This window comes from Phaenicophaeus curvirostris, chromosome 17, assembly GCF_032191515.1.
Source record: "Phaenicophaeus curvirostris isolate KB17595 chromosome 17, BPBGC_Pcur_1.0, whole genome shotgun sequence".
Lineage (NCBI taxonomy): Eukaryota > Metazoa > Chordata > Aves > Cuculiformes > Cuculidae > Phaenicophaeus > Phaenicophaeus curvirostris.
In genome coordinates, this window is record NC_091408.1 from 12,666,440 (window position 1) to 12,694,161 (window position 27,722).

The 27,722-nt window shown below is 39.8% G+C and overlaps 1 protein-coding gene across 1 annotated transcript; it reads right to left on the reverse strand.

The window, feature by feature from the left end:
* Positions 1 to 904: 904 nt before the first annotated feature.
* On the reverse strand, positions 905 to 17,462 carry PIWIL1 (piwi like RNA-mediated gene silencing 1). The gene is made up of 20 exons (XM_069870823.1): positions 17,382 to 17,462; positions 15,648 to 15,792; positions 14,784 to 14,906; positions 12,708 to 12,922; positions 11,500 to 11,621; positions 10,744 to 10,824; positions 9,698 to 9,895; positions 9,200 to 9,311; positions 8,266 to 8,386; positions 7,516 to 7,633; positions 7,245 to 7,359; positions 6,696 to 6,883; positions 6,062 to 6,134; positions 5,538 to 5,738; positions 5,123 to 5,226; positions 4,559 to 4,629; positions 4,143 to 4,296; positions 3,224 to 3,349; positions 1,968 to 2,115; positions 905 to 1,193 (listed from the first exon to the last, which is right to left on the reverse strand). Exons 1-20 carry the CDS (start codon positions 17,460 to 17,462, stop codon positions 1,077 to 1,079), a joined length of 2,613 nt encoding a protein of 870 aa, XP_069726924.1. The 3' UTR covers positions 905 to 1,076.
* Between the last annotated feature and the right edge of the window lie 10,260 nt (positions 17,463 to 27,722).

The following is a 27,722-nucleotide window of genomic DNA, read 5'->3' on the forward strand; positions in this document are numbered from 1 at the left end:
AGTATGTTTCATGAATCTACTGTATCAGCTGCCCTGTTACTGTGTTGGCCTTCCTTCCCTTGCTAAAGGATCAGACACGAATGGCAAGATGCTGGCCCAGGCAGCGATGGTTAAGCACACAGGAACGGTGCAAGGTGCCTGTTCAACCGCTGCTCCTCAGGGGGAAGGAACAGTCCACAATGACCACTCCTACCTTCCTGCAGGATTAAGGAAGCAGCTGCACAACCATTTTTTTTCTGTAACCCAAATGACAGAAACCAGGTCAGAATGACAGCCATGACAGGTATAAATAACCAATACAGAACGAGGAAGAAATATGAAACACTAAAGTAGGGAATAGGGAAAGCTACCCCAGTTATGACACCAGGAAGACTAAAATATTTGGCCTATCCTGTCATGCCTCTCCATTACAAATTTCATGTGGGAGGAAGAGGTTGGTATGCTCAGCCTAAGAAAGAAAATAAGTGAAATGAATTCAAGTTATACAGCACTCATTTTTCAGAGCTGTTGATGGCTGAAGTTTACTGCAGAATAAAAGCTCATTTAAATTTCAGAGGCAAAAAATAGTTAGAAAGTTCCTGCAGCGTATGTCACACAGCAGCATACCCACAGGCCACTCTTAAAGTATGTAAGCAAATACATCTAACACAGCCACACAAGCACGGATCACAGCAACAACTTTATTTAAATCTCACAAAGAAGAACAACAAAGTACACAGCACAAGAGTTAAAGATATCAGCACTAATCCAAATTCTTCCACATGTGCTTGTTTGACTATGTGCCTGGTAATGCAAAAACCCAAAATTAAGTTCTATCAACACAACTGTGTGCTTTACAAATTAAGCTGTACCTGCTGAACAGCTACCAATGAAGATCTTCAGAAATCTGCATTCAAAATGTAGATATGCTGTCTCAAACTTCTTCACACTACAACAAAAATGCAAGTAGCACAGCTGCACATATTCATTATCCCCTGCACGTCTCAAGAAAGAAAAAAACAAACCACATGAAAACCCAAACAATTCTACATTCCCTAGAAAGGAACTACACTTTTCTTTAAGCTGGTAACTCAACTTCAAAGATAGTAAAGCTTGTCTGAAAGCAACATGTTTGGTTCTCTATGAATACTCTGACCGACAAGGAAAGCCAGTTTATGAGCATATTGGCAAGGAGCAGGTACTCTGATAACACCCTGCAGAAGGGAGGAAAGAAAACACAAAGGAGTTACTTTCAAGTCATTTAAATAAGCATGCATTCACATGATGAATAGATATATGCCTGGAATGAAAATGTTCTGATATATGTAAAATTTATATTCCCTGTAGTTTGTGCTGATTTGTGAAAACAACATTACATACACTGAACACAGTAAAACAAAAAAAAAAACCATGCTTTATAGAATAGATGGAAGGAGTTCCCAGTTCCATCTCCTCCCCCTTTTTTTTTTCTTGGAGTTTTTTAAAAGCAGGTTTACATTTGAGGCTTGATCTCACGGGATGTGTGACATGGGTAAATCATGTGAAGTATTTATTAGTATTATTACTAAAACGACAAAAAGCACACCTCAGGCATGAGCTGACTGTGTGCTGACCTGCATATGCAACAGAAGAAGCCTCAGAAAATGGAGGAACACTGTTCCAATCCCACACAAGGATTTCTGCACTTAAGAAATAAATTATTGCAGTTTTGCTTTTGATATAGGATTTGGGAATAATACTCAAAACATCAAGTATTTTCTAGTAAGAATAAAGATTGCTTTAATCTTTGGACTTCAGAGAGATTGCATAATTATAAAATGTCTACTTCTCAAGCCACTGCTCTAGGTCAAGAGGCATAATCGCAGCTTTCTGGATCCGCACAGGTGTTTTAAGGATACCTTTTTCTATATTCTTGTGGGTTGTTACTGCAGAGATATTTGCAACCTTAGAAGAAAAACATTATCATTTCCCCCAGAGGAAATACTTACCGACCAGTTATAGTACATGTGGCAAAGTTTGTAGGTTAAACGTTGTAAATGATCTGGTTTCAGATTGCTAGTGTCATAAATTACATTATAATGAGTGGGGGCAACACAACCATTTCTCACTGCCTGACTCACGATGAAGAAATCGTACCTGTAACAGAAGAAACAAAACCCGAAGTCTGATACAGAAAGAACTGCTTTTCTTAGAAAAATGCAAATCCTCACAGATTTGTCTTACTTATTTTCTTCAAGTCACTTTATGCCTATTAAGTAAGTTCCAGAAGTATGTCTATGCTTTGGTCACAATCAGTTTCCTTACTTCTGAGAGATCAGGAGATCTAGAGGAATGCAATTTTATTACATGGTTAAGACCACAAAGATCTTAGCCATTCATCACATAGATTTTTTTTTCCGCATATAATCACCCTGCACACATACTTGGCTTATGTCTCCCATATACTCCAGCACCCCAAGCCATATTTGGATGTTTGTCGCCTGCCACACCACTTAGGACAGCGGCAGCAAGTTGGTGAAATACAGAAAAAGAAAAGCAGAGCTACCTATCAGAATTACACGCTGCCACAGAAGACTGCATTCTTTCCTACGAGCTTCAGCATCCCTTGACCAAACTCAAATGTTTCATCATGTACTGAACAAGTTCTACATTTCCCACTTACTGACCTAAGTTTCATGGAGCATGACTTGCAAAAACCTCCAACGCTAACAACAAGCAAATTACGTTAGTGGGGTCTGTGTACATGTGTTACCTACATACTAATTGCACAATCCTGTCTTACTCGAGTGACTTCCCAACCCCAACAAATCCTTCCAACACTTACTCATACAACACACCCTTACAGAGTAACAACATTTATGCACAATGTCAAAACTACAGCCAGACAGAATTGCATTCCAGTTAAGGACAGCTGGGCAATCCTATCAGTAGTCATTCATTCAGTGCTAAATCTTAAAAAAAAAAAAAAAATCAAAAAAGAAACAATGAAAAGTGAAACACACACTTATATATAGTACCTTGATGTACACAAGTACTGCAATTGGAAACCATAAATCATCAGGTAATGAATTAATAAAATTTAAACTTTTCCATTGCTTTCTCATTCACTATGATTTCTTTACAAAAGGACAGAAGTGTGGAAAGTGCTACTTGATCCCAGAGCCGATTTAATATCGGATATATTTCCTGTATTATCAGGTTGCTACTAGCAAACAGAAGAATTGTTACTTCTATATTAACTCACCATTCTGGTCTGGTGATCCCCCCATCAACAATGGTACCAGGAGGCGGGTTTTTAAGTGTTCCATCAGCCTGTACAAAGAGTCTGGTACTCACTCGTTTCTTCACAACTATCACAGTAAGTTTTGGACTAAAATAAATTAAAATAAAAGAATAACCAAAATGATCTTGAAAAACTGCAGTGATTATTTCAGCAGACGGTCTACAGCTTCAAATTAAAAGCAATTTTAGAGTTCTCCAGAGCATTAATTCCCCATGTAAGTATTCAGATTCACTCATTTAAATTAAATAGGACATCGTTCATAATTCTAGATTTTTAGTAACTTCCTATTACAAGTTGGGTATCTCCTTATGAGGAGATTATGAGGCCTTATGAGGAGCGGCTGAGAGAGCTGGGGTTGTTTAGCCTGGAGAAGAGGAGGCTGAGGGGTGACCTCATTGCTCTCTACAACTACCTGAAAGGACGTTGTAGAGAGGAGGGTGCTGGCCTCTTCTCCCAAGTGACAGGGGACAGGACAAGAGGGAATGGCCTCAAGCTCCGACAGGGGAGGTTTAGGCTAGACGTTAGGAAAAAATTCTTTACAGAAAGGGTCATTGGGCACTGGAACAGGCTGCCCAGGGAGGTGGTTGAGTCACCTTCCCTGGAGGTGTTTAAGGCACGGGTGGACGAGGTGCTGAGGGATATGGTTTAGTGTTTGGTAGGAACGGTTGGACTCGGTGATCCGGTGGGTCTCTTCCAACCTGGTTATTCTGTGATTCTGTGATCTCAAAATCATGTAAACAATCATTAGAAAAGTAGTTATCTGAGCTCAGGTAAGGACAAGGATGAAAAGACAACACAATCTTCACCTGTAACCACTTTTTGTCTCCCACTGTATATTTCTCTTAAAAAAAAAAAAAGGCAGTGGTGTTAATGGACTTACTTGTAGTCTTTACCAACATTCTTCAAGCAATCCAGAAACTGAGGCACTTCATAATTAACCAGAGTATGTAGTTGTCCATCTCCCACACCATCACGATACACAATAATACGAGAGGGCAAACACTTATTCCACTTGACCCACTCTCTCAGAGCAGCTTAAAATAAATAGAGTAAAAGCTGTTAGCTATAATGACAATTCATTCCAAAACAAAAAAGGATTTTTATTACTGGAAAAACAGCAGTAAGTTTAGAAACCTAAGGTCTTCAGTCTTTTCAGCAATAGTTACAAAATGTGTTTTTCATCTGTTTTCATCTCAGTGCAAACTGGTAACGCCTCCCCTCAAGACAGCTGAGATGGTATGTTCTGAGGAAACTTAACTGTCATTGACTCAAAAAGAGCAGAAAACCTTCCCTTACTCTGCAAACAGGATTTGAGACCATCCACAATTTCTTGCCCTCGACCTTGAACAACACAGCGGGAAAACCACCTGTCAAGAGCAAAATAAAAGATGACTTGCAAAGCATTTCCCATGCTTACTTCAATGAAGTTTTAAAAAAACAGCTACAACCACACAGTCTTTACAGCTACTGTGGGTCAAGGCAGTCAAGCAAAAGCACACTATGAGAATATTTTCCTCACAAAGTCCCTGGGGTAGACAAATACCTTACAGCCATGTGCAATTCCTTTCAATACAAAAAATTCCACAGGGTCAACTCCAAAGGAAGAGTCTGACACCCTCCATTAATCCTAGCCCTAGCCCCACTATCTGCCCCTTCTCCCGACCACTGTGGAAGAAGGACAAGCCTATTTCTTACAGGATGCAGTGGAAAAAATAGTTCATAATGTATAGTTCTAATTAACAATGTACAGTAAACCAATTTGGACACTTTCACAATGGCCCATCATATTTGATTTACTTTTCAGTTAAGGTGAAGATTACACACCCACACACCCACACCCCTTTAGCATTCAAATCTTACCGTGTGATTGTTTGATTCAGGTTAGCAACAAATCCTGCAATTGACTGCTTTCCAAATAAAGTGTCATGGTAACAATCGATTCCCACAATCATCACCTGTTTCAGCTTAAAAGGAATCAATACAGAGTATGTATTAGTATATGAAGATGTGCCAAAGCACTTACCTCCACCCTACAGTGTAACAAGATGACAAGATAAGCTGTATGGTTTCAGGACACTTAAGTGAGCAATGGGTACTAAACTATTGCACTAAATGTCTCTTTAGGTCTATTTAACTTCAAGCCTCCTCCCACAGACACAAAACTAAGTACACAAAGAATATTTCTTTTTTTTTTTTTTCAGAAAAAAAGCCTTGCTTTTTAAATAAGACTCAATAAAGAAAATGGCTACCATTAAAAAAAAAAAAACGTACTTACTGGGATCTCAACACTCCAAAGTTCTCCACCCATTTTAGAGTTCATTTGTAAGGCAATTTTTGTTGCTATGGTCAGAGCAGTCTGAGGTTTGTTTAAAGTGCGACTAACCACACATTGACTTGGAACAGGACAATCTGTACATAAGTATTTCTTGATAGCATCATACCTATCCTTCCGGGAACCAGACAACACGCAAACCACCTTTAAAGAATTAAGAAATGTTTTTAAGCAGTTGTATTCTCAGATGTGCCTAACAGTTGTAGTTCTTCAGGAAAAGCTTAACGCTCAACAGAAATATTCAGGTATTCATAGTGAAAGAAATACCTGGAAAGTATCAGGGTCTATACTTTGAAGTCAAGTACAAAGAGTATTTTCCAGAAGGATATTCATTCTGGGGTTTGAACAAAAGCAAGAGTACATATGTAGTATATACTCAGGCGCCAAGAGTTCTGTTTCTGAGAATGAGTCTTAAAACACCAATTACAAAAACAACATGATTTGAAATTAGGGATTCAAATACATACTATGTTTGTGTCACGGGTAACAGCTTGCTGTAAAACCCGTATATAAGCTTCTGTTCTGTCATCTACTTCAATCCTGAAAAGGAAGAGAAAAAATGTTTACAGAGAAAAACAGCTATTGAAACTTCAGCAAAACCAAATGCTTGTTATGCATCACTACTGTATGAAGTGTCACAATTATAACTACTAATAAAAGTACAATGTTCACACCATTAGAAGACTAAAAGGAATCAATCCCCAACTTAGGCTTCCAAGAGCAATAAAATTCAAAGCCACAAACAAGCACAGGTACTCAAAGGAAGACACGGCTAAAGTCATCAAGAAAAGACATATACCTTCCTGTATTAAATATAGCTCCACTTGAGAAAGTTTTGCTCAATGACTTTAACACTGTTTGATTTTGCATGCTTTAACCCCGAGTGAAAACTCTCACACAGAAGCATGAGTAAGAAAGTAAGTCACTACAGAAAGCTGAAAAATTCGCATAGTGAAAACAATTTTGTTTTATTAAAAATATCACAGAAGTCAGTACTGGGGCATACTCTACTATCTATCTAATTTAACAGCCGAAGCATCTAACAGATATACCTTAGTAAGTGTAAAGCGATTTTTCCATCAGGTTTCTAAAGATACTTACATGGTTGCCTTATTCATTCTGATTCCCAGAGACGGTGCAACTCTAGACAGACATTGAAGTAATACACTAGCAGTATCATTATTGCGACGTGGGTATATCAATAACCAGTTGTCCAGAGGCTTTGCATAAATTAAGGGAGCTCCTCTGCTTTCCCTTGTCCAATCGGCAAACTGAGGATTGTACTCAATCTGTAAACAAGAGATAAAAAAAGAAGAAATCAATATCCCACCTTAGTATTTTAATAAATGGAAACTACTTGGAAGAAACATCTCTAGCCTCCTAGTTTGTGTAACTGAGGTTACTTTCTTTACACAGACGGACTGCTTCGTAAAGACACTATTGTAATGCAAACCAGAAAATCTTAAGGGGTTTCTAAACAGAACTTGTCAACAACTTAAGAGTTTGTGTATCTCCCGTTTGGACAAAGACTTGCATATAACATTTTCACTCATAATCCTTCATTTACAAACCAACAAGTAGCATTTCCTTTCCTAAGAATGTGCTTCGTGAGTGAGAGATCTGGAAGAATTTAGAAATTGTCTTATTTACCACACTTCCTGATTGAAGGATCTTCTCTGCTCGAGCAACTCTTCCCGTTAAGGAGAATAAATTAGAATCAAAGCTTAAACCCCAGTCTCTGAGTTCCTTCTGAACACCGTCATCTCTGTTTAAGAACAAGAGTGAAATGAAAACAAATATATTTGTTCTTGAGACCTTTCCGTTTTAAAACCAGTAGATTTCCAAAGTTTTGTTGCAACAAAGGAGCTTATCATACAAATTTTTATGTCAAAAAAGTACAGAAGAGACAAAGGTAGCATACTTTTGGATGTAGTCAATAAGTCTTCCAATTTCCCGTTGCCTTTGTTCAGGTGGCAGTCGTGTATGAGAAGTCAATTCTTTCATCACATTAAAATCGTTACGCATCCTTTCTGTTAATCCTGTTAATGGCAAAATCTTTTTCTGATTAGAAGTTAGTCCAAGACTAAGAAAAGTAAACTTGCAAGTCATGCAAATTACATGTCTGCAGTGCATGCACAGTTAAAGTGGTGTCAGTAGTAACCAATGTTTTCAATGGCTCTCTGTATGTACACTCCCATCCGTGTACAGAAAAGAAAAAAAAAATCTGGATTTTTGCACTGGAGAGGAAACCACACAAGACATGCGGCTCTATTCACAATTCCAAAGCAAAACAAAATAGTGTTGAGATGGACAGTTACTGCTAGTGCAAAGTAAGTATCTCAAGAGGAAAATACATATTTATGTATCTTATCAAATTATCAGTTTATAGTAAATTTCTCTTTTTTCAGCAGAAGTTTTACTACCAAAAAACTCCACAAGTTATCAGTGGGCCAATGTTGAACATGGTAGATAAAGACTATGTGACATCAAAACCCCTCACACTCTTCAGTCTCATTTAAATTTCTGATCTTTTAGCTACAAAACTGGTTTCCAAACTCACATTTATACAAACAAAACAATCCTACTTAACTTGGCAAGAGGCTCCTACTAGTCTCAGTAGGCACTACTGTTTGACAATGAAAAGAAGCTTTTATGTGAAAAAAAACTCAACCTGTTAGGAAGCACAGCTCTGGAATTAGAACCACAGGTCCTGGCATTGTAGTTCCTCTCTTCCTCTTCGACTCACTGATCAAGACAGGCTGGTTTAAGTCAGTAATTTCTTGATTATATTGCTGTATTAGAAATACACATTGTATGTTAGTTTACTCATAACAAACACTCAGTTTTCATAATAATTATGTTCACTTTAGAAAATAATTTTTTTTATATATAAACAAAACCAAAACAAAAGCAAACAGCAATTAGCACATCTAACTGGAGAGGCACTGGTTTTGTCAGAAGAGGCTCAACAGGGAAGCACTATTCTTTCTACTGGTGCCATTAAATTATTGAGACAACAACGCTTCTGCCTTGCCTGAGGTGGTATCACCCAGAGTATCTAACTCCAGAGTAGGATGCTCATTCCAGAGCAATAATGGACAAGGTTCCTGCCCTAAAGAACAATTTAATGAAAGACATCACAAGAATCAAACAGGATTCCAAGTGAAGTTTCCAAAATTCACATTTCCTTGCATCTGGCAAGAGTTGATCTGTCTGGCAGTAACTGATTTAGTTTAGGAGGGAAAAACCAAAACCCACACCAACAACTAAAATGGGACACAAACACTCCTAGCCAGATTCAATTCCATTTGGGCTTTGGCTTTCCTAACCTCATTCCTGCCTGCTGGGACAATGTCTCCATAACCCCCACTCCCAGATTACTTGTCCCTGCTTCCACCTTCTGTATGTTTCCTTTTTTGAGTTTACCCAGGAGCTACTTGTTGATCCATGCAGGCCTCCTGGCATTTTTGCTTGACTGGCTACTCACTGGGATGGATTACTCCTACTGAACCATGCTGCCCAATTTAATTACTGCTCTCAGATTACATAGTATCCATCAAAAATTAAATTCTATTAAAAGAAAACTGTGAATTATAAATCCATACCCTTTTGTAGTAGTCCACGTAGCTGATCTCAGAACCATCTGCTTTTCTAAAAGTACACTGTGGACTGGCATCCCAGTCGATGCCATCAACTCTGTATGTTCTGTTATTGTACCTCAATAAATAAATACATCAGTGGTTTTTTTTTTTAAATCTTAACTCAAACAGAAAAGAAATGGAACAACAGGACAACAAAGTTAATAGCAAAACTCATGCAAGTTGAAAGTTTTGCTCGCACCAGCACAAGTAACTACATTTCTTTTTTCAATTTTAATACGTTACTGACTCTACTAAAAGCTAAATTGTACTAAAAAGCAAATGAAAATAAAACCCAGTATGTACTTTCTGCTTTTGTAAATGCTGTCACCTTGATCAGTTTGCTACTTTGACAAAGATATTTTCATGCTTTCCCATGCTTCATTGTATATTTTCAGGTCATTGAACATCCAAAACCAAAAAAAAAATAGATCTCTAAGATGACAAGAGTCCACAGAGACTTACTTTGTAAGAACAATCAAGCCTATCAGCTCTTTAGCACAGGTATCTCTATATCTTTGTTTGTCAACCTGGTGATACAGACTGTACATAAACTCCAGCACTGTTTCACTGCGAAGAACCTTATGGCTCACGTCTGTACATAACATAACGCTTTCCTCATACTGGAGGATAGAGCTTGTGAAGCCCGCCCAAACTGTCAACCTGTTGAAAGGGAACATACAGAATCTTAACATGCTTTAAAGCATCTCTATTTTCACCCTTTGAGTTATTTCTGTCCTCTTTTCCAGACACGAGAAAGTATTCAAAACACAAAGAAACCATTTTCCAAATATAAAAAAGCTCCTGAAAGCTAACAAAAATATTTTAGATGCAAGTATCCTTAGTCAACTTAAGATAAAAGTACATTATTTATACTGCTATGTCATCCAATTAAACTGGAAGAAAGGACACTTCAAAACTTGAGAAATCCACTTTACACTATTAGTCTTAAATGTCTTGTCTGCAAAACGTATGGGTATTCAAGACACTTTAAAGAGAAAAAGACCAATAGTTCGTGTAGTAGAACACTGTTCAGGTTCTCACACCAACCAAGTTGTGTAGGCTACACCACAGTCATCTGATGGGGCTCTGGTCAAATTCAAGTTTACTAACTTGTACAGTAGTCCTAGTGCTAGCCAGAAGCTAGTCACATCATCCATACCCATTCAGCAGGGTACGGACAGATATAAATTTACTGGGCAGATTAAATAGCCTTCAGAATAAAGGCTGAATACTATTGCACTTCATAATTCAAGTATTTGAGATCTCAGTTTTACAGACATTTAACCAAGGTCTCTGATGTCAGAGTAAAATGTAACAGCAGAACACATAGTAAAGAGTAATGAGATCTTACACACAGAAGAAACTAAGGAGAAGGAGTTCACAAGCTTCCTGGGAATACTAGTTTCCAAATCCATAGTTTTGTAACAAGATAAACCACCACAGCAGTACCAAAATATCATCTTTTTTTCCCTGGAGCCCTCTTAAACACTAATATCTTTTCGCCAAACCTGTGATTAGGGATGTCGACTGGGTGACTGGGGTTGTAATAATTGCGTCCAATCTGCTGCAAATTCAACATCTTCAAAAGCCTAGAAATTTTAAAATGGATGTCATTTACCATTATTATTCAGTTTACCAAACTATGCATGATCCCATCCCTCTGCACAATCTCATTTTTTGGTCATCTGGCTAGATAAAACAATCACAAACTTGAACTTTTCATTAAATTCAATTTAGAAAGACCAAGGAAAAACTTATTAATGGACAATTAATATTAATAAGTTGAGAAGAAGTTCACATACAACCCAACCCTTCACCAACCAGGTGGAGTTAGCAGTCTAAACAAGCTACATTTCAGACGAAAAAGGTAGTCCAGGTACCAAGGTAAAACAGAAGACTGCAGTAAAAATGCAATTTGCCAGTTCGAGGTCCTGCACTACTACTTGCTTGAAGAGGCAAATCCACAGACAAAAAAGGAGGGCAGAGACAGGACTAACTGCTTGCAAGAGTTAGAGCTCCAGTGTGAATTAGTGCTTACTCACAGAAAAGGTAAAAACTCATTCCACATCAACATGTCAGAAACATGCACAGAAGCGCAATCTAAAATGTCGCCAGGTGTGGCTGGCCACATAGTAACAGTAGCTACAAAAGTTTAAGAATTCACATTTCTAATATTGGTTTGTAATCCATTCTTCAGATAGCAAAAACTTAAGTCAGGTATTTTTAGAATGACTTCGTATAAAGACATAACTTGGATAGCAAACCTTCTAAAAATGATGTTGTAAAACTGCAGACATGTAGGTGAAGTAGGTGGCAACTCATTAGTCAATGTGATTGTTATCTTCACATCCTCTCCATTTCGAGTCCTGCTAAACACTTGAGTAACCTGAGAAAGTGAAGTTAGCTCAAGAAAACCGGAGGCAAACATGGCTGTATCTGGACTTTGCTCCATTAATACTGAATTGGACTTGTATATTAAGATTCTAAGGAATAAACGAAGACTTAGCTGAAACAGGAATTTGAATTCCTACTATGACTGTAAACTACAACCTAAACTGCTTCCTTCATTTGGGTGACTAGTGTGAGTAGAATGGAGGTTATTTCCAAAGCAACTGAATTCAAGATGAAGACAGAGATCACTTATCAATTACCACTGTGGGGAAAACACTCAATTTAATGTAATAATCTTAATATGCTGCCAATTAATTGCATTTAATTACTGACTCAGGTACTGGGAGACAAAAAGACAAACACTAAAACATATGGTGAAAACACCATCCCCCTTTCCCTTCTCCAGGCTCAACTTCACTTTGGACTCCTCTGCCTCACTGTTAACACCACTGATTACGCTCAGTCCTTTCATTAAGGCAGTGAGTGGCACAAGGAGCAGAGGAGGCAGGGGTTACCATCAGCACATGCTGTTTTCCCTCTGCTGCTCCTTTTTGTCTCAAGTTTTTCTTCTGCTCTGGCATTTCCCCCTCCATTCAAATACACAGGGTTGCCATCAACTTTGCTGATGGGCTCAGCTTTGGTCTGTGTTAAAGAGAGCTGCAAATGGCTGGGTACAACACAGGGCAGGCCCTAACTTCTTCCCATATGGGCCACTCCAGACCCTCCCAACTACCAAGACTTCACAACATACAGTCAACGCATCCATCTTTTCAATACATTGCATGTTACAACACATAAGTTATTAAAAGACATAAGCAGAAAGAAAACTTAAGGGAAAATACTGCCTGTACTATACACTTCTGTGCACAGCATTATTCTAGCCTGCAAAACCTAAGTATTAAAACCAGAAGCTTATTACCAAATTTGTCTACGCAAGCAAATTAGCTTATATTAATATATCATATTCAACTAAATGTTGCTTACAGGACAAATTCCCTAATTTCGCCCAGACCAGTATGAAGCAAGCAGCATCATAAAACGTAAGTCAATAAAATAATAACACAGCATTCTCATATCGCACCTTATTCGCTAGTTTTTTTGGTAAGAACAATACTGATCCATCAAATGCATGCGTCTTTCCAATTAGCTCTTCATGCTGAAAGAGCAAAGCTGATCGAAGACGGCGTGCTTCCATCTCAGGACTATAGGCAACATGGTACTGATACAAAGCCCATTGGGGTCGAGATGTCAAACGGAAGTAATTTGCAGTTAATTTTATCAGAGAACCTGAAGAACCTGAAGCAAGAGGCAAACATCTTAGTACTTTGAAAATTTTACCATTTTACAGTAATTCAACAGCTTTGAGCAATTTTGAAAAACTACGGCATTCAGACAAAGGCTAGAGGTCAGTTGTGTATGAAACTGTTCCAGCTCAATAACCACCTGAGGAACTCAAACATATATAAGTCTATGGGACCTGATGAGATGCATCCCAGACTCCTGAGGGAATTGGCTGATATTGTTGCCAAGCAACTCCCTGTGGTATTTGAAAAGCTATGGCAGCCCAGAGAAGACCCTGGTGACTGGAAGTAGGGTAACATTGTCTCCATTTTTAAAAAGGTAGAAAAGTTGACCCTAGGAACTACCTACCTGCCAGCCTTACCTCTGTGCCTGGGAAGGTCATGGAACGGATCCTCCTAAAAGCTATGCTAATGCACATGGAGGACAGGGAGCTGATTAGTGGAGCCGGCACGGCTTCACCAGGGTCAAGTCCTGTCTGACCAACCTAGTGGCTTTCTATGATGGGGCAAGCACAGCAGTGGACATGGAAAAACCAACAGATATGATCTATCTAGACCTCTGTAAAATCTCACAGCAAATAAGTTAAGCATTTAGATAAGTAACTTTTCTTGTGAAGGATTAGTACTAGAAACTAGAGAGCTTAATTTCCACCAAAGTGTAAACTTTCCTTGTGAACAAATTAATTTTTCTTTATATGAATCAAAGATTAGCAGAGTAACCATCAGTAGTGATATCCACATTCATATGGGACAAGATGACATTTCTTCTGGTATTTCAAGATCTTTCAAACAAAACAGACAAAAAAAACAACAACAGTAACAACTAGCTCTAGATCAAAGTATTTCTTCCTACTTTTTCACGTCTCATTTAAATTTCTTTTAAAGACACAAGTCTAATACAAAAAAAAATACACACAACTACAGCTCATCCACTTTAATTTGGTTTTTGTTATCAGTTTTTTCCTGTCCAAAATACAACACCCCAGATGAAAAAAAATAAAATTACTACCACATACAAATCAGGTATAATATACTAGAAAACTGTACAAAGCCATAAGGAGAAACCAAAAGGCCAGCAATATAGCTGCCTAGAAAGTACAGCAATTCATGATCTAGCATCAGCATTGGTCTACATAGAAAATCTGCATGAGAAAGAAAAAGCAAGTCTACCACTTCTGGCCCAAACGACTTGAGCAGAACTAAGTGCTACCATTCCTGTGCTTGGAGCATGCTTCAGTTATCATTCAATTAAGCAAAAATGGACTACAGTTTCTGTTGTATTGTTGTGATGTCTCACAAAGTCACTTGCAATACAAAACTATTATCAGCATTGAACCTGCACTGCTGAACATTAAAAACAACTGCCTTCTAGAAAGAAGGCATGGTGACAGCCTGGCTTTAGCTTCTTTTCATAGGCATGGTTTCACCTCAAGTAAAGAAGCATACCACCTTTCATTTAAATTAAAAGGTTTCTTGAGAAGGTCTCAAATTCCACCTTTTTTAGGAGATCTTCACAAATTTAAGTTGGTCAATGCTTTACAAACAGGAATTTCTAGACACAAACCTACAGCTCAGAAGAGTCCTGCTTGAAGAAGTGGACGTCAGGAAAATACTAGGATCATCACTGATGTCTAAATAGTTGCAATTTTAAATGCTACACAACTTCTGCTTGATGCATTTTGCCATCAAATGTTATCTTACTGTTCTTCTATCAGGAGTAACCTGTATCTCTGTCTAGCACACAATCAAGACTTTTTTTGTATTGTTTGGTTCTCTAAGGGACACTAAAAGCAGGAACAGCAAAACCCTTCCTAATTTCAACTTGCTTATATGTCTATAGTCTAACTTAAACATACCAGTTTTTGATTCTTGAACATGTTCTATGGCTTGCCGAGTATTCACCCCGAGGTCGTGGAAATCTCTGCGGCGACCCCTTTCTGCTAAAGACAACGCCTGCATTCCTGCAGAAAGCTGTAATCCTATTGTTTTGAAATTTGAGGAAGAATTACAATCAAGTTTTTTATAGAAATAAGAATTAAATACAATTCAATTTTAAAAGTCATATATATAAAAAAAAAAGGAAGTCGTAAAATGTTAAGTTTCAGCTTTCGCTATGTAGTAAATTAATTTTAAAGTAGCATTCAGGTAAAGTATATTAGCTTCCTAAGATTTACAGACAGTTAACTACTAAGCAAATAGAACAGCTCACTAGCAGGATTAAAAAAAAAAAAAAAAAAAAAATGTAAACCTTCAAATCAATAATTGTTTCTGCAAATACAGGGAGGACAGATCTTTCAGCTCCAGCAAGCACTAAAATGTTTAAATACACCATGATGCAAAACGGGTAAGAAAGTTTAATTCCTTATTAAGATTCAAGAAAAACAATGAACTATCAAAATAAAATTTACTACTGGTATTCATGCAGTTAATCGTGCCAACTGCTTTCTAATTTAGTTTTTGTAAGATATTTTGACAGAAGAGATGGTACAGATGGAACACAGCATACTTAAGGTAGTTCTCAAGATTCTTGGTTCCTTTACACTGCACTTTAGAATAACAGTACTATCACCATAAGGTATGTACGGGGAACTTTCCCAGATCTAAGTAATAAATCTCATTTTGAAAATAAAAATTAGAAATAAAGTCTCCATAATGTCTTAATTGTATTCTCCTCAAAATACTTGATCCTGTGGACAATAAACTTTTTCATGCTTTCTGACCTTCTGGCCTTCTATCACTCTGGCCTTGTGAAGCACTCGGAGGTCCCCTCTGTCGTCCAGCAGATTCTCCTGATGCTGACAGAAAAACACATAGCGGCTGAGGTTGGGAACGACCAGGTGCCTCACTTGGCAAACGCTGTTGAACCTGCAATAGTTTGGAATAACTTTTACAATTGCAGCTGAAGAAACAGTGTACTTCCAAGAGTATGGCAAAAAAAAGTCACTAACCAAGTATAGAGTACTCAAATGCCCAAGTGAAACAGTTCCATGTGGTTAAATCTTTTCTCCTATATTATATAGCACAGTTATTACTCTCTATTTCAAACTCCAAAATAACAGGGTTCAGGAATTTATTTATTTTTTTGTATGCTAATATTCTCTAAGAAGTCTGTAAATACTTACTATGGCAAAGATCTAACACACATAACCCTGAAGAGTACCTGTGAAAATTATCACAGTCCAGTACTATCAGAGTAAGAGCATATTATCACAAGTTTTGTGCTCCCTGTAGTATTCACAACACTAGTTCAGAAAAGTTCATTCTGCTTTGCCTCTCTCACCTATATTCTATTCCTGCTCCTGAGGGAAGCTGCGATGTCACATCTACACGTCCAACAGCTGAGCATTAAGCCCTGCTATACTGAGCTAACTACATTCCCTTCCCAACCATTGAAGGAGCAGAGAAGAGCTCCAAATCATAAAGTCAAAAAGGAGATTATGCCGGGATAAGGGTCTCTGTATGCATGTGGGAAAGGGGGTTTTCAACAATCCTGACACTCACAGAATCACAAGACAATTCAGGCTGGAAGAAACCTCGGGAGGTCTCTAGCCCAACCTCCTACTCAAAGCAAGGTCAAACATGAGGTCGGATCAGATTGCTCAGAGATTTATCCCATGTCCAAGAATGCAGACTGTGCAATCCTTATGGGCAACCTATTTAACCAGTATCACCTCCTGGCTTCTACTAACAACTCTATTCAAGTCAAGGAGACCACATTTGAAATAATCAGGTCTCTTAGGTTTATAAATTCTGCTCCGGTTTCAAGAGATGCATCAACGCTACCGCTGATGCAAGACACATTTCACTATTTCAGAAACAGAACCGTATACTACCTTCTAACACAATATAAACTCATCTGACGCTGGCAATAGTCTGACTAGGAACACTCCTTCGATCTAATCACATTCTCAAATGAAAGATGATTATTAATAAGCAACAAATTTGAGGACTTGCTTTAAAAAAAATCTTCATGCACATGGCAATGGCTTTAAATAAAGAACTACCAGCCATTTTCAAGCTATAGTTTGAACAAAGCACATACACAGCAAACAAGTTCTATACACTAGTTCAAAAGTAGAGATAGGAAGTCCTTGATATTAAAATTAAAAACAACAGGACCACGCCAGAACACCTGCCAGACCCAGCTTCTGCCCAAACATGCATCAACTGCAGCAGCAGCCTAATACATTCTGCTTCTCTGCAGGGTATCACAGTGGACAAAGTAGACTATGAAAACACCTACCTACTTCCATTAGCTCTATTATGACAGAGCACTTGTTTGTAAGCACAGAGCTATTTCCTTAATAAAAAGAAATTAATATAACAGTATATCTGACAATATACACATACACAAATATAACATTTAACATACACACTAGATATTAATGTAGGAAATAGCTGAACTATGACATTTCAAAGTCCAGCTGTGCTAATTAAAAAGCGAACCAACTTACAGGTGCAGCTCCTACAGCAGGAACAGCAATTTGCTGCCCTGGAGGTCTTGCTCTCGCTCTGGCTCTAGCTCTTCCTGTCATCTTCTCCTCTAAGACAAACAATTTTCATCATTAGTGTTAATTCTTCTCCTTCCCCACCCTTATTCCAGTAAATATGACCAACATTACTGCATTTGACCTAGTTTAATCTCAACTGATCCAGTAAACTACAACCTCCTCCGTAGGCTCTTGGATCTCCGCACAAAAACAGCAGCGTGGTGTGGTTACAGCATCTTTTAGTCAAGTTTTAACTGACTGGCGCAGCCCATTACAAATTCTGAAGCTGTGAAGAAAGCCCATTAGACTTATTATCACCAAGCTACGCTCGACCCTCGATCCTGATGCTGTGAAAAAGCCAAACTCAACAATCAATAACAATCTGATTATTAAACAGATATTCTTTTAATAAACGGTGGTGGGGTACACAGGCGGAATTCACCTGATGTGTCCAACTATTGAGACTGGTTACATGACTTTTACACTTGTTAAACATACATATCCACATAGATTTCCTGAGACATATTACGTGTTCATAGTTTTTCCAGGAACTTATTAGCATAGTTTATCACCCAATCTTCTATGCACATCACACGTCCTTTCCTTGTATCTTCAGAAGCCTCTGATGGTCTTCATCTTATCTCCTTCCTCACTGTGTCCTCTTGGTGAGCTCAGGTCTGTCGTTTGTTCCTGCAGCTGTTATTTCAATGATTCTGTCTTTCTTTTAATATTAAAACAGCACCAGGGCACACAGAGGGGAATCCACGATGCCGTGAAAATCCAAACTCAATAAGCAATGCCAACTTGATTATTAAGCTGGTATTCTTTCAATAAGATTTGTTCTTATTACTACTTAAGCCAAGTCATTCCCTTAACATAATGATTTATTCCTTCCTTTGACCCAGAACAGCTCATTCCACTATTTATAGAATCATAGAATCACTAGGTTGGAAAGGACCCACTGGATAATCAAGTCCAACCATTCCCATCAATTGCTAACTCATGCCCCTCAGCACCTCATCCACCTGTCTTTTAAACCCCTCCAGGGAAGGTGACTCAAACCCCTCCCTGGGCAGCCTGCTCCAGTGCCCAATGACCCTTTCTGTGAAATATTTTTTCCTGATGTTTCACCCAAAACAACAAAAAAAATTCGCGATATTTCACCTCATGTATTCACGCAAAGCACAGGCCAACCCCGACCACCTTCAGCTCCCCGACGATGACAAACCGGCCCCGCAGACCTGTCTACCTCCCTCTATTCCCCGCGAGGCCCTTCCCTTCGCGCGGGCCGGCCCCGACCCCTCAGCCAGCAGGGAGCAGGCCCCGCTCGGCCGCCGGGCCCTCGGCGCTCCCTCAGCCCGCCCGGGGAGGGCTCTGCTCCCACCTCAGCAAGGCACGACGAGTTCCACGCCGGCTGGTCCCAGGTGAGGCCCCGGAGTCGCTCCCGCAGCCTTAAAAAGCGCCTGAAGCGCCGCGCACGGCTCCGCGCCTTTCCCGCCCCTCAGGCCGCGCCCCTCAGGGCAGCACGAGCCGCCGGCGGAAGGCGGGAACGCGCGCTCTCCCCCGATTGGCTCCTGGAGCCCGAGCGCTGCCGAAGAGTCCCGAGGAGAGCCCCGAAGACCTCCGAAGAGGTCCGAAGGGCTCCGAAGTTTCCCGAAGGGTCCCGAAAGGCAGGGCCGAAAGGAGCCGAAGCGCCGCTGCCGCCCCTGCCCCGCTGCTCTGAAGTTACTATTGCAAGAAGTGGAATATCTTTAAGCAAAAGCGAAGCTGAGCTCAACTCAAGTAACCGTCATTTGAAAGTTAGACAGAATGTCCCGCTTTTTGATAGCGTTTTTTTCCAAATAGTTTTTTCCCAAACACATTTGCTAGGAAGAACAGGCCTAGCAAAGAACAGGCCTGGAGAACAGGCCTTATGAGGAGCGGCTGAGAGAGCTGGGGTTGTTTAGCCTGGAGAAGAGGAGGCTGAGGGGTGACCTCATTGCTCTCTACAACTACCTGAAAGGACGTTGTAGAGAGGAGGGTGCGGGCCTCTTCTCCCAAGTGACAGGGGACAGGACAAGAGGGAATGGCCTCAAGCTCCGACAGGGGAGGTTTAGGCTAGACGTTAGGAAAAAATTCTTTACAGAAAGGGTCATTGGGCACTGGAACAGGCTGCCCAGGGAGGTGGTTGAGTCACCTTCCCTGGAGGTGTTTAAGGCACGGGTGGACGAGGTGCTGAGGGATATGGTTTAGTGTTTGGTAGGAACGGTTGGACTCGGTGATCCGGTGGGTCTCTTCCAACCTGGTTATTCTGTGATTCTGTGATTCTGTGAATGGTTGGACTCGCTGATCCGGTGGGTCTCTTCCAACCTGGTTATTCTATGATTCTATGGTTATTTCAGAGTGATCTGTCTCTTTAATAGAATATGCATAAGATTTCTGGGAAAATTAATCCATATGCCTGCAAGTGCAAAATATCTTAGAATCACTGGGTTGGAAAAGACCTTAGATCATCGAGTCCAACCATATATTCTGAAGAAAGGAATATATCATTGTTAAGGGGATGAATTAGCTTAAGCAATAATAAGGATAAGAAGAATCAAATCTTGGCCAGCTTGCAGTTAGAAAGAATGGGATTGTAACAGGAGTTTAGCTTGTTTACTAGTTGAAACAAGGAATGAATCAAGGATTGAAAGGGCACCTGGGAACAGCAGCAGGAACAAAAGACAGACTGGAGCTCACCAAGAGGACACAGTTAGGAAGGAGATAAGATAAAAATCATCAGAGGCTTCTGAAGACACAAAGAAACTGTGATGTGCATACAAGAGTGGGTGAAAGGCAATGAACTCGTAACATATTTCTGAGAATCTATATGTTTAACCAGTATAAAAGTCATGTAGCCAGTCTCATTAGAGGGACACATTATGTGGATTCCCCCTGTGTACCCTGGTACTGTTTATTAAAAGAATCGTAGAAACATAAAATCACAGACTAGTTTGGGTTGGAAGGGACCTTAAAGATCATCCAGTTCCAATGCCCCTGCCATGGGCAGGGACACCTCCCACTGGATCAGGCTGCTCAAGGCCCATCCAACCTGGCCTTGAACACCTCCAGGGATGGGGCAGCCACAGCTTCCCTGGGCAACCTGGGCCAGGGCCTCACCACCCTCATCATGAAGAAATTTTTCCTTATGTCTAGTCTAAATCTGCCCCTCTCCAGTTTATACCCATTCCCCCTTGTCCTATCACTACAAGCCTTTGTAAACAGTTCCTCCCCAGCTTTCTTGTAGCCCCTTCAGGTACTAGAAGGTCACTATAAGGTCTCCTTGGAGCCTTCTCTTCTCCAGGCTGAACAACCCCAACTCTCTCAGCCTGGCCTTGTATGGGAGGTGCTCCAGCCCTCTGATCATCTCCGTAGCCACCTCTGGACCCATTCCAACAGTTCCATCTCTTACAATCTCATTTCTTCTAACTGCCAGCTGGCCAGGATTTGATTCTTCTTATTCTTATTACTGCTTAAGCTAATTCATTCATTCAACATAATGATTTATTCCTTCCTTCATCTGTAACCTTTGCAAGAAATAAATTTTCCCATTAAAAATTATTTTCTCCTCATCCCACTTCTTGCTTGAAAAATACATTTGAAGCTAACCAGAAGGTGGAGCAATAAAACAAGGAATGAACCCCCTAAGTTGTTGCAGTGAAGAACTGCGTTTGTCAGCTGTTTAAACTTCCTGCTCTTTTCCAGAGATGCTCAGAACACAGGCAGAAATTGTTGGCTATAGACGCATTGTGTGTTGCAAGGGAACCGTCGGCAAGAATTATTTGACGCATTCCAATTGAGCATCATCAGTTCAAACACTTGAGCAACCATCCCTCCCCTGAGATATGTGCTCCAGCAGACCAGCAATCCAATTGAAGAGGAAAACAAGCCCTTTTCTAAGTACCAAGGCTGATTCAATGGCTTATATTTTAGATACTCCAGGAGGGAACTAGGAAATCTTAGGACTTGGAAATAAGTGACCTTCAGCGGGAATTAACTCTATATGCAAACTTTTCCAGGCTACCCTGGAAAGACAGGATGTCTAGACAGCACCAAGGCTCAAACATTTCTGTCATTTTTAAGTGTGCCCTTGCTTAAAAATGAGACAGCTGTGATGCATCTGGAGACACTGACTTCAAGGGACAAGAGATAACGTTATCTAATTAAAACTTTACCTGTATAAAAGGCCAGTCTGATTTCATGAGGTTAGTTACAATTTTTCAGATACCAGTAGTGAAAAGAAGACAAGGCTGCTTGTTCTCTGTTCTTCCAGGTAGAAATGGGTGCCGGTGTTAACACACTTTACATAAATAATACAAATATCGATTTTTTGTTTGATTTAGATTGTATTTTTGTCCCTAAAGCCAGTTTTGATGTGCTTCTCTTTGATGTCAGTGTAGCAAGCCACTTAGGAAGCCAGCTTCTCTTTTACAAGTGATAAAGAAGAGCTTTCAAACTATGCTAGTGTGGCGATTGCTGCGTAAAGATAGGTGAAGTACTTTTAGCAGTGTGGTTCTTATTCTTCACATACAGATCTGGATAAATATTTAACAAACTCAATAATACACTGAGATAGGGCATGTTCAGTGCTTTTAAGAGCACCGGTTACTGCTTGCCATGGGCTCTTCACCAACAGTGGGAACTCTTATTGCTCTGTAGGCTGTAGAACTCTCCAGTGGGTCAGAGGGTTAAAGCTGAAGAAACACAATATGCGATTTCCTTGGCTCAGCAGTATTTAGAGATAAACAGAATATAAAGATGTTGTCAAAGTCATTTACGTTGTGTAAATCATGAGAAAGCAGAATGGGCGTATTGGAAATAGTTATGTTTATTTATTTTAAATTAATAAATATATAAAGATCTGCCGTACTTAATGTTTATTTTTTTAGGCCAAATTTTTTACATTCCACTGCAGAACTTAATTATCTTTAGACGGGAGTTGTTAAAAGTACTTAATCAGGCTGGCTACCTACAGCAATTTCTTATAAAGTGAAAATAAACACCAACAAGAAGCACCCTCACTTTTATACGTGGGTTGTCAGAGAGTTAATTAGTACTTAATGAAATGTAGGTTCCAATTTGGTTTTCTCAGTCTTTCAGATTTGGGTTTTTGAGTCGTTCAAGCCCAGTTAAAACTGTGACTGTATAGGCAGAGTGAATGGACTTTCACAGTCAGATGGAACGTGGAAAGGACAATGCACCAGTGGGAACAGGTGCATCGTGTCCTGGCTGGTTTCACAGAGACACTGAGGAAAACATAGTTTTGAAAATGGTAACTCTGCATTTTATTTTTTCTCTGTTGCCAATAGCCCTACCAATGCTGGACTTCAAGATGTCACAAAATCACATACGAAATAATTGTTTCACAGCTACTTGGCTTGTACTTTGCTTTGATGTTTGTTTTACCCATGATGCAATTGTTTTTGCCTTCTGTCTCCTGTTGCTACAATAAGCCATTTCCCATACATGTCATCTCCAAAGGGGAAAAGACCACATGGAAACAGAACAAAGAAAACAGAACAAAAGAAAATCAGGGATTTTTCCAGAGGCCTATTTGATGTACAAGCATAAACAGGAAAAAGATGCCTGAGGTGGTAGGAGCCAGGAACTACACTAGCAGACAGCTGTTGACTCGTGTAGTTAGCAGCACTTTGGGATTCTGAATGGTAAATAAATAAGTGATTCCAATGTACACAGTGCAGATAATGCTCACTTTGGTACCTTTAGTGTAGTGTTTAAATGTCTTGCAAACTCCTAGCAATGTAAGTTGAACTCTTACCTTCACATCTTTCTTGTTATACCACGTCCAGATATCAATAGCTCCTTTGGTTTTAGCCCCAGAAAACACAATGTTTCAGGGTACTAGAATAAAAAGTATTATCTGCTGTGATAAAGCAAGAAAAAATAAGGAACACATCACAACAAACCTCAACAACTTGTATGTGTGGCTAGATTTTTAAAAGCCCAACCTGTTGCTCCTGAATGGTGTTAAATATTTGTTTCAAAATTTCAAATGAGAATTGCTCAAAAATAAACTTAAAAATTCAAGTTCCTGTGGTAGGTATTAAGTATTCACAAATCTAGGTCCTAGTGGTTTTATGTTCTTAATTAGCTTTATTTTGAAGTCAGAAAGGCAAAGTTTTAGAGTCTGACTTGCTATCCAATGTAATATCTCATAAATCAACAGTCTTGCAATGTCCCAATGCAAGTTTTTGGTGTCACATTTAATTTACTATAATTCGGCTTGGGATAGAGGAACTGATCTGCCTGCACAGTCTAGCCTGGTTTACTTACTACCTTGGGTAGAGTATGAGGGGGCAGAGAAACTCATGTTTACATACCAAAACAGAAATCAAAAGGCTTGTTATGGGAAAAAAAATGCTACTAAGAACACAATACCCAACTCACTACATAACAGATATAATGCAAGCATTTTCTTTCAGGAAGAGGGAAAACATACTTTTCAACTTTATATTTCCTCTGCTTTTCTCTAGATTATTTTTTATTTCCTAATTTTTGTTTGCCTTCAGACATTTAGTACTTTTGTCTGAGCCCTTATTCTTTGTAACTCTTCTTGTAAAACATCAGTCACTTTGTGCTTGGAATCTGTGTAGGACTCACTCCGGTTCCCCTTGACAACAACATGTTTTGCTTCAGCAGAAGCTATTTCATGTGTTCCATGTCTACCAGGGTATCTAATCACTGCAGTTATCATCACTGCTCGTTCCAAGCCCTGTTTTGTCAGACTGTGCCCTGAGCCCTCTTTTCCTGAGTAGAAAAATGGCCTCTTATTTACAAACTATCACATCCCTGCCAAAATTTCCTGTGCTGTATCAACTTAATTCTATTTTCCATTATTTTCTGCCCATTACAAATTCACATCAGTCCAAGCTGAGGTTTAATTTGTATCCAAATCCTAAGCAAAGTGAGCAAGAAGTGATTTGATGTCAATAGGTGGCCACATTAAACGGAGAGGTCACAGTAAATAGACAGGAGCAAGGCCTCCAGAAGTTAATACTGTAATTAGATTTGTAAAGCCTAGTGCATAAGTGAGTACAAAATTCTACAAAATGTGGTCATATCATTTATTATCTGTATTTTTCAAGCAATAAGAGAAGATGGAGAATTATTTTATGGAGTGTATTAGAACCAAAACAGACTTTTGATTCAGGTATTATAGTAAAATATTGTATTATTCCAAAAAGAAATGGGACGTATTTCAGGAGAGAGACTAGCAAGAGTTCTCAAGTCTGATCTAATTGTCATTTTTATTGCTCTGAACATTCCTGAATTATGCAGAGAATTTGGGTTATGTGATTGAGTGTTGGATTAAAAAAAAGTCACAGCTCAACTTTCTTTAAAATATTGTAGAACTTTGTTCACAGTCAACGAAGTTCATTATTTTTTTGTTCAAAGCCCAGCTGCAGGCCTGGAGCATTTCTCATAAATATCAGGAAGTACCTGAAGCTACAGTCAGGATTAAAGAGCTGATCTGAACCTTAGATCTCAGCTTTAAAGCTGTAATGTACAGTGAATTTGGTTTCATGGTAAAGGAAATGATAATTGCTGAAGTATGTTTTCTTAAGTTGCAAAATCATTTCTGAAATGTTTTCATTGAAACCTCTGTTAGCGCAGCGCCTGAGGAGAAGAGGACTGGCAGCACAGCATTTACGCGTGACCACAGCACGGAGATTGTATATCGGTGTCACTGACACAGAGACGGAGGCTAGTGTAGTTCCTTTGTGCACAATGTCAGATACACACTCACAAACTAGAGGACTATCTAAGCAAATTAATTAACAATTTCAGTACAGTATTCCAAGAATTTCTGCTGAAAGATGAGTTAAGATCTTGGTTATCTGGCAAACGTATTCTCCTGAGAACCAAGAACACAAATCCACAAGTAGTATCTGCTGTGACAAAAGTGCAGAGTATATTCCGTAGTAGTAAGGTATTAGGAAAAGCACTTTGCTCCCGACTCCCTACAAATACTGAGTCTGGTCTGCAGGGCTGAAAGGACTGAAAGAGTACAACTACGTGTCAAACATGTTTCTACGTGTATTCTACTCCTGGGTAGCTGCATCAACCAAACCACACACCCTCTATTCTGTTTTCATAGAAATTTACTTAATCTGAATATTTGATTGCATGAAGACAACTATCTTTATGGTATTCACAAGGAAAATAATATATGAACATTTGGTGCTCCCTGTGCTGTACACACAGGGGAAGCTCAGCCGAGAAGAAGCTGGGCCTGTTGGCAACAAGCAGATCGAGTAGAGGCAACGAGTAGAGGATCTCTTGCAAGGTTGTGGAGGAGATGTTGCAGGCAGTGACTCCACTGGTGGTGTTCTTGTAGGGAGGGAAAGGGGGGCGTGGGCATTTATGGGAACAGTGGCATCAAGAGCAGGGACAGAAGCAACAGGGGAGAATGGACAATGATGAGTACATCTCATGATGGAAAAGACGTAATTGGCACTGATGGGGTAATCCAAGGACCAGTCATTTGGGAATGAACACTATTCCCTTTATGAGAGGTGAGGGATTAACAGCCCAGGTGAAGTGCATCTACACTAATGCGCACAGCATGGGCAATGAACAGGAGGAACTGGAAGCTGTCGTAGGGCAAGGAGACTATGACATGGTTGCCATTACGGAAACGTGATAAGACGACTCGTATAACCGGAGTGCAGCTATGGTGGGGTATAAACTCTTCAGGTGGGACAGGAAAGGTAGGAGACGTGGTGGGGTAGCCCTCTATGTTAGAAAGTGCTTTGATACCATTGAGCTTGATTATGGTGATGACAGGATTGAGTGTCTGTGGGTAAAAATCAGAGGAGCCCACAAGAAGGCAGATATTGTAATGGGAGTCTATTATAGACCACCTAGCCAAGAAAAAAAAGCTGACAAGCTCTTCTACAAACAACTAGGGGAAGTCTCAAGGTCACCAGCTCTTGTCCCTGTGGGAGACTTTAATCTACCAGATATCTGCTGGAAGTACAATACAAGAAAGAGAAAGCAGTCTAGGAGGTTACTGGAGTGTGTGGAAGACAACTTCCTCGCACAACTGGTGAATGAGCTGACAAGGGATGGCGCCCTCCTGGACATGCTGTTTGTGAACCGAGAAGGCCTTGTGGGGGATGTGACGGTTGGAGGATGACTGGGATAAAGCGATCATGAGATGGTAGAATTCTCAGTTCTAGGTAAGGTGAGGAGGGGGTTAGCAGAACAACCACCTTAAACTTCCAGAGGGCAGACCTTGGACTGTTCAGAAGGCTAGTTGATGAAGTCCCATGGGAGACAGTCCTTAAGATCAAGGGAACCCAAGAGGGCTGGGTACTCTTCAAGAAGGAAATCCTGGCACCAGGAGCAAGCTGTCCCCATGTGCTGGAAAATGAGCCAGCGGGGAAAAAAACCAGCTTGGTTGAGCAGGGAGATATGGGTGGACATCAAAAAGAAGAAGAATGTCTATGAACTTTGGAAGAAGGGGCAGGCGTCTTGAGTGGACTACAGGGAGGAAGTGAGATCATGCAGAGGAAAAATGAGGAGGGCTAAAGCCCAACTAGAGCTCAGACTGGCCAATTTGATGAAAGATAATAAAAAAACCTTTCTGTAAATACGTCAATAGTGAAAGGAGGACCAGGGGGAATATTCAGCCCTTATTGGATGCAAAGGGACCAACTGTGACAAAGGATGAGGACAAGGCTGAAGTACTTAATGTCTTCTTTGCCTCGGTCTTTAATAGTAAGGAAAGTTGTTTTCATTTTAAATGTTGTGTTCGTTTTAAATTTTCTTATTTTAACAGTTGGGTCATTTTGGTGACTAGTGGCTGTTAGAGCTTCATCTGGTGGGACAGTGGCAGGTTTCTGCAGAGCTCTTAATTTATTCTAAGCACTCCAGAAATAAACACATGCCTTTGAATTACCTAAATAGTATATGTGACAAAATTTCCATTGAGGTACACGAAGAAACAGACTCTGTGTTCTTACAGTGCATGTAGAACTTGAATACCAAACAGATACTGAGATCTCCTGCTGAGATGCTGCCTGTTCTTGAAGGTGCCTAACTTCACATGCACTGAACTTTTTGTTACAGATTTCCTCAGACATTCCAAGTTACTCTTTTGTACTTTCCTAGCACAAAACTGTCTTGACAAAACGGATCAGGTTCTTTGCCCCAAAAAGGCAGCATCTCAGGAGAAAACAAGTCTCTGCAAGTCAGATGCATGCAGCATCCATGACCATACAAGCAAAATACTGAACAGCCAGTAAAAGAGATAATATC

Bases quoted from the DNA above. Each gene is read 5' to 3' on its own strand.
- PIWIL1 (XM_069870823.1), bottom strand. From the start codon at position 17,462: ATGACAGGAAGAGCTAGAGCCAGAGCGAGAGCAAGACCTCCAGGGCAG. The intron at 7,360-7,515 runs GTATGCTACCTT...GTTCTTAAACAG, and splicing joins CTTATTGACTACATCCAAAA to AGATGACGGTGTTCAGAAGG. The intron at 3,350-4,142 runs GTAAGTCCATTA...AATTTATTTTAG, and splicing joins AATGTTGGTAAAGACTACAA to TCCAAAACTTACTGTGATAG.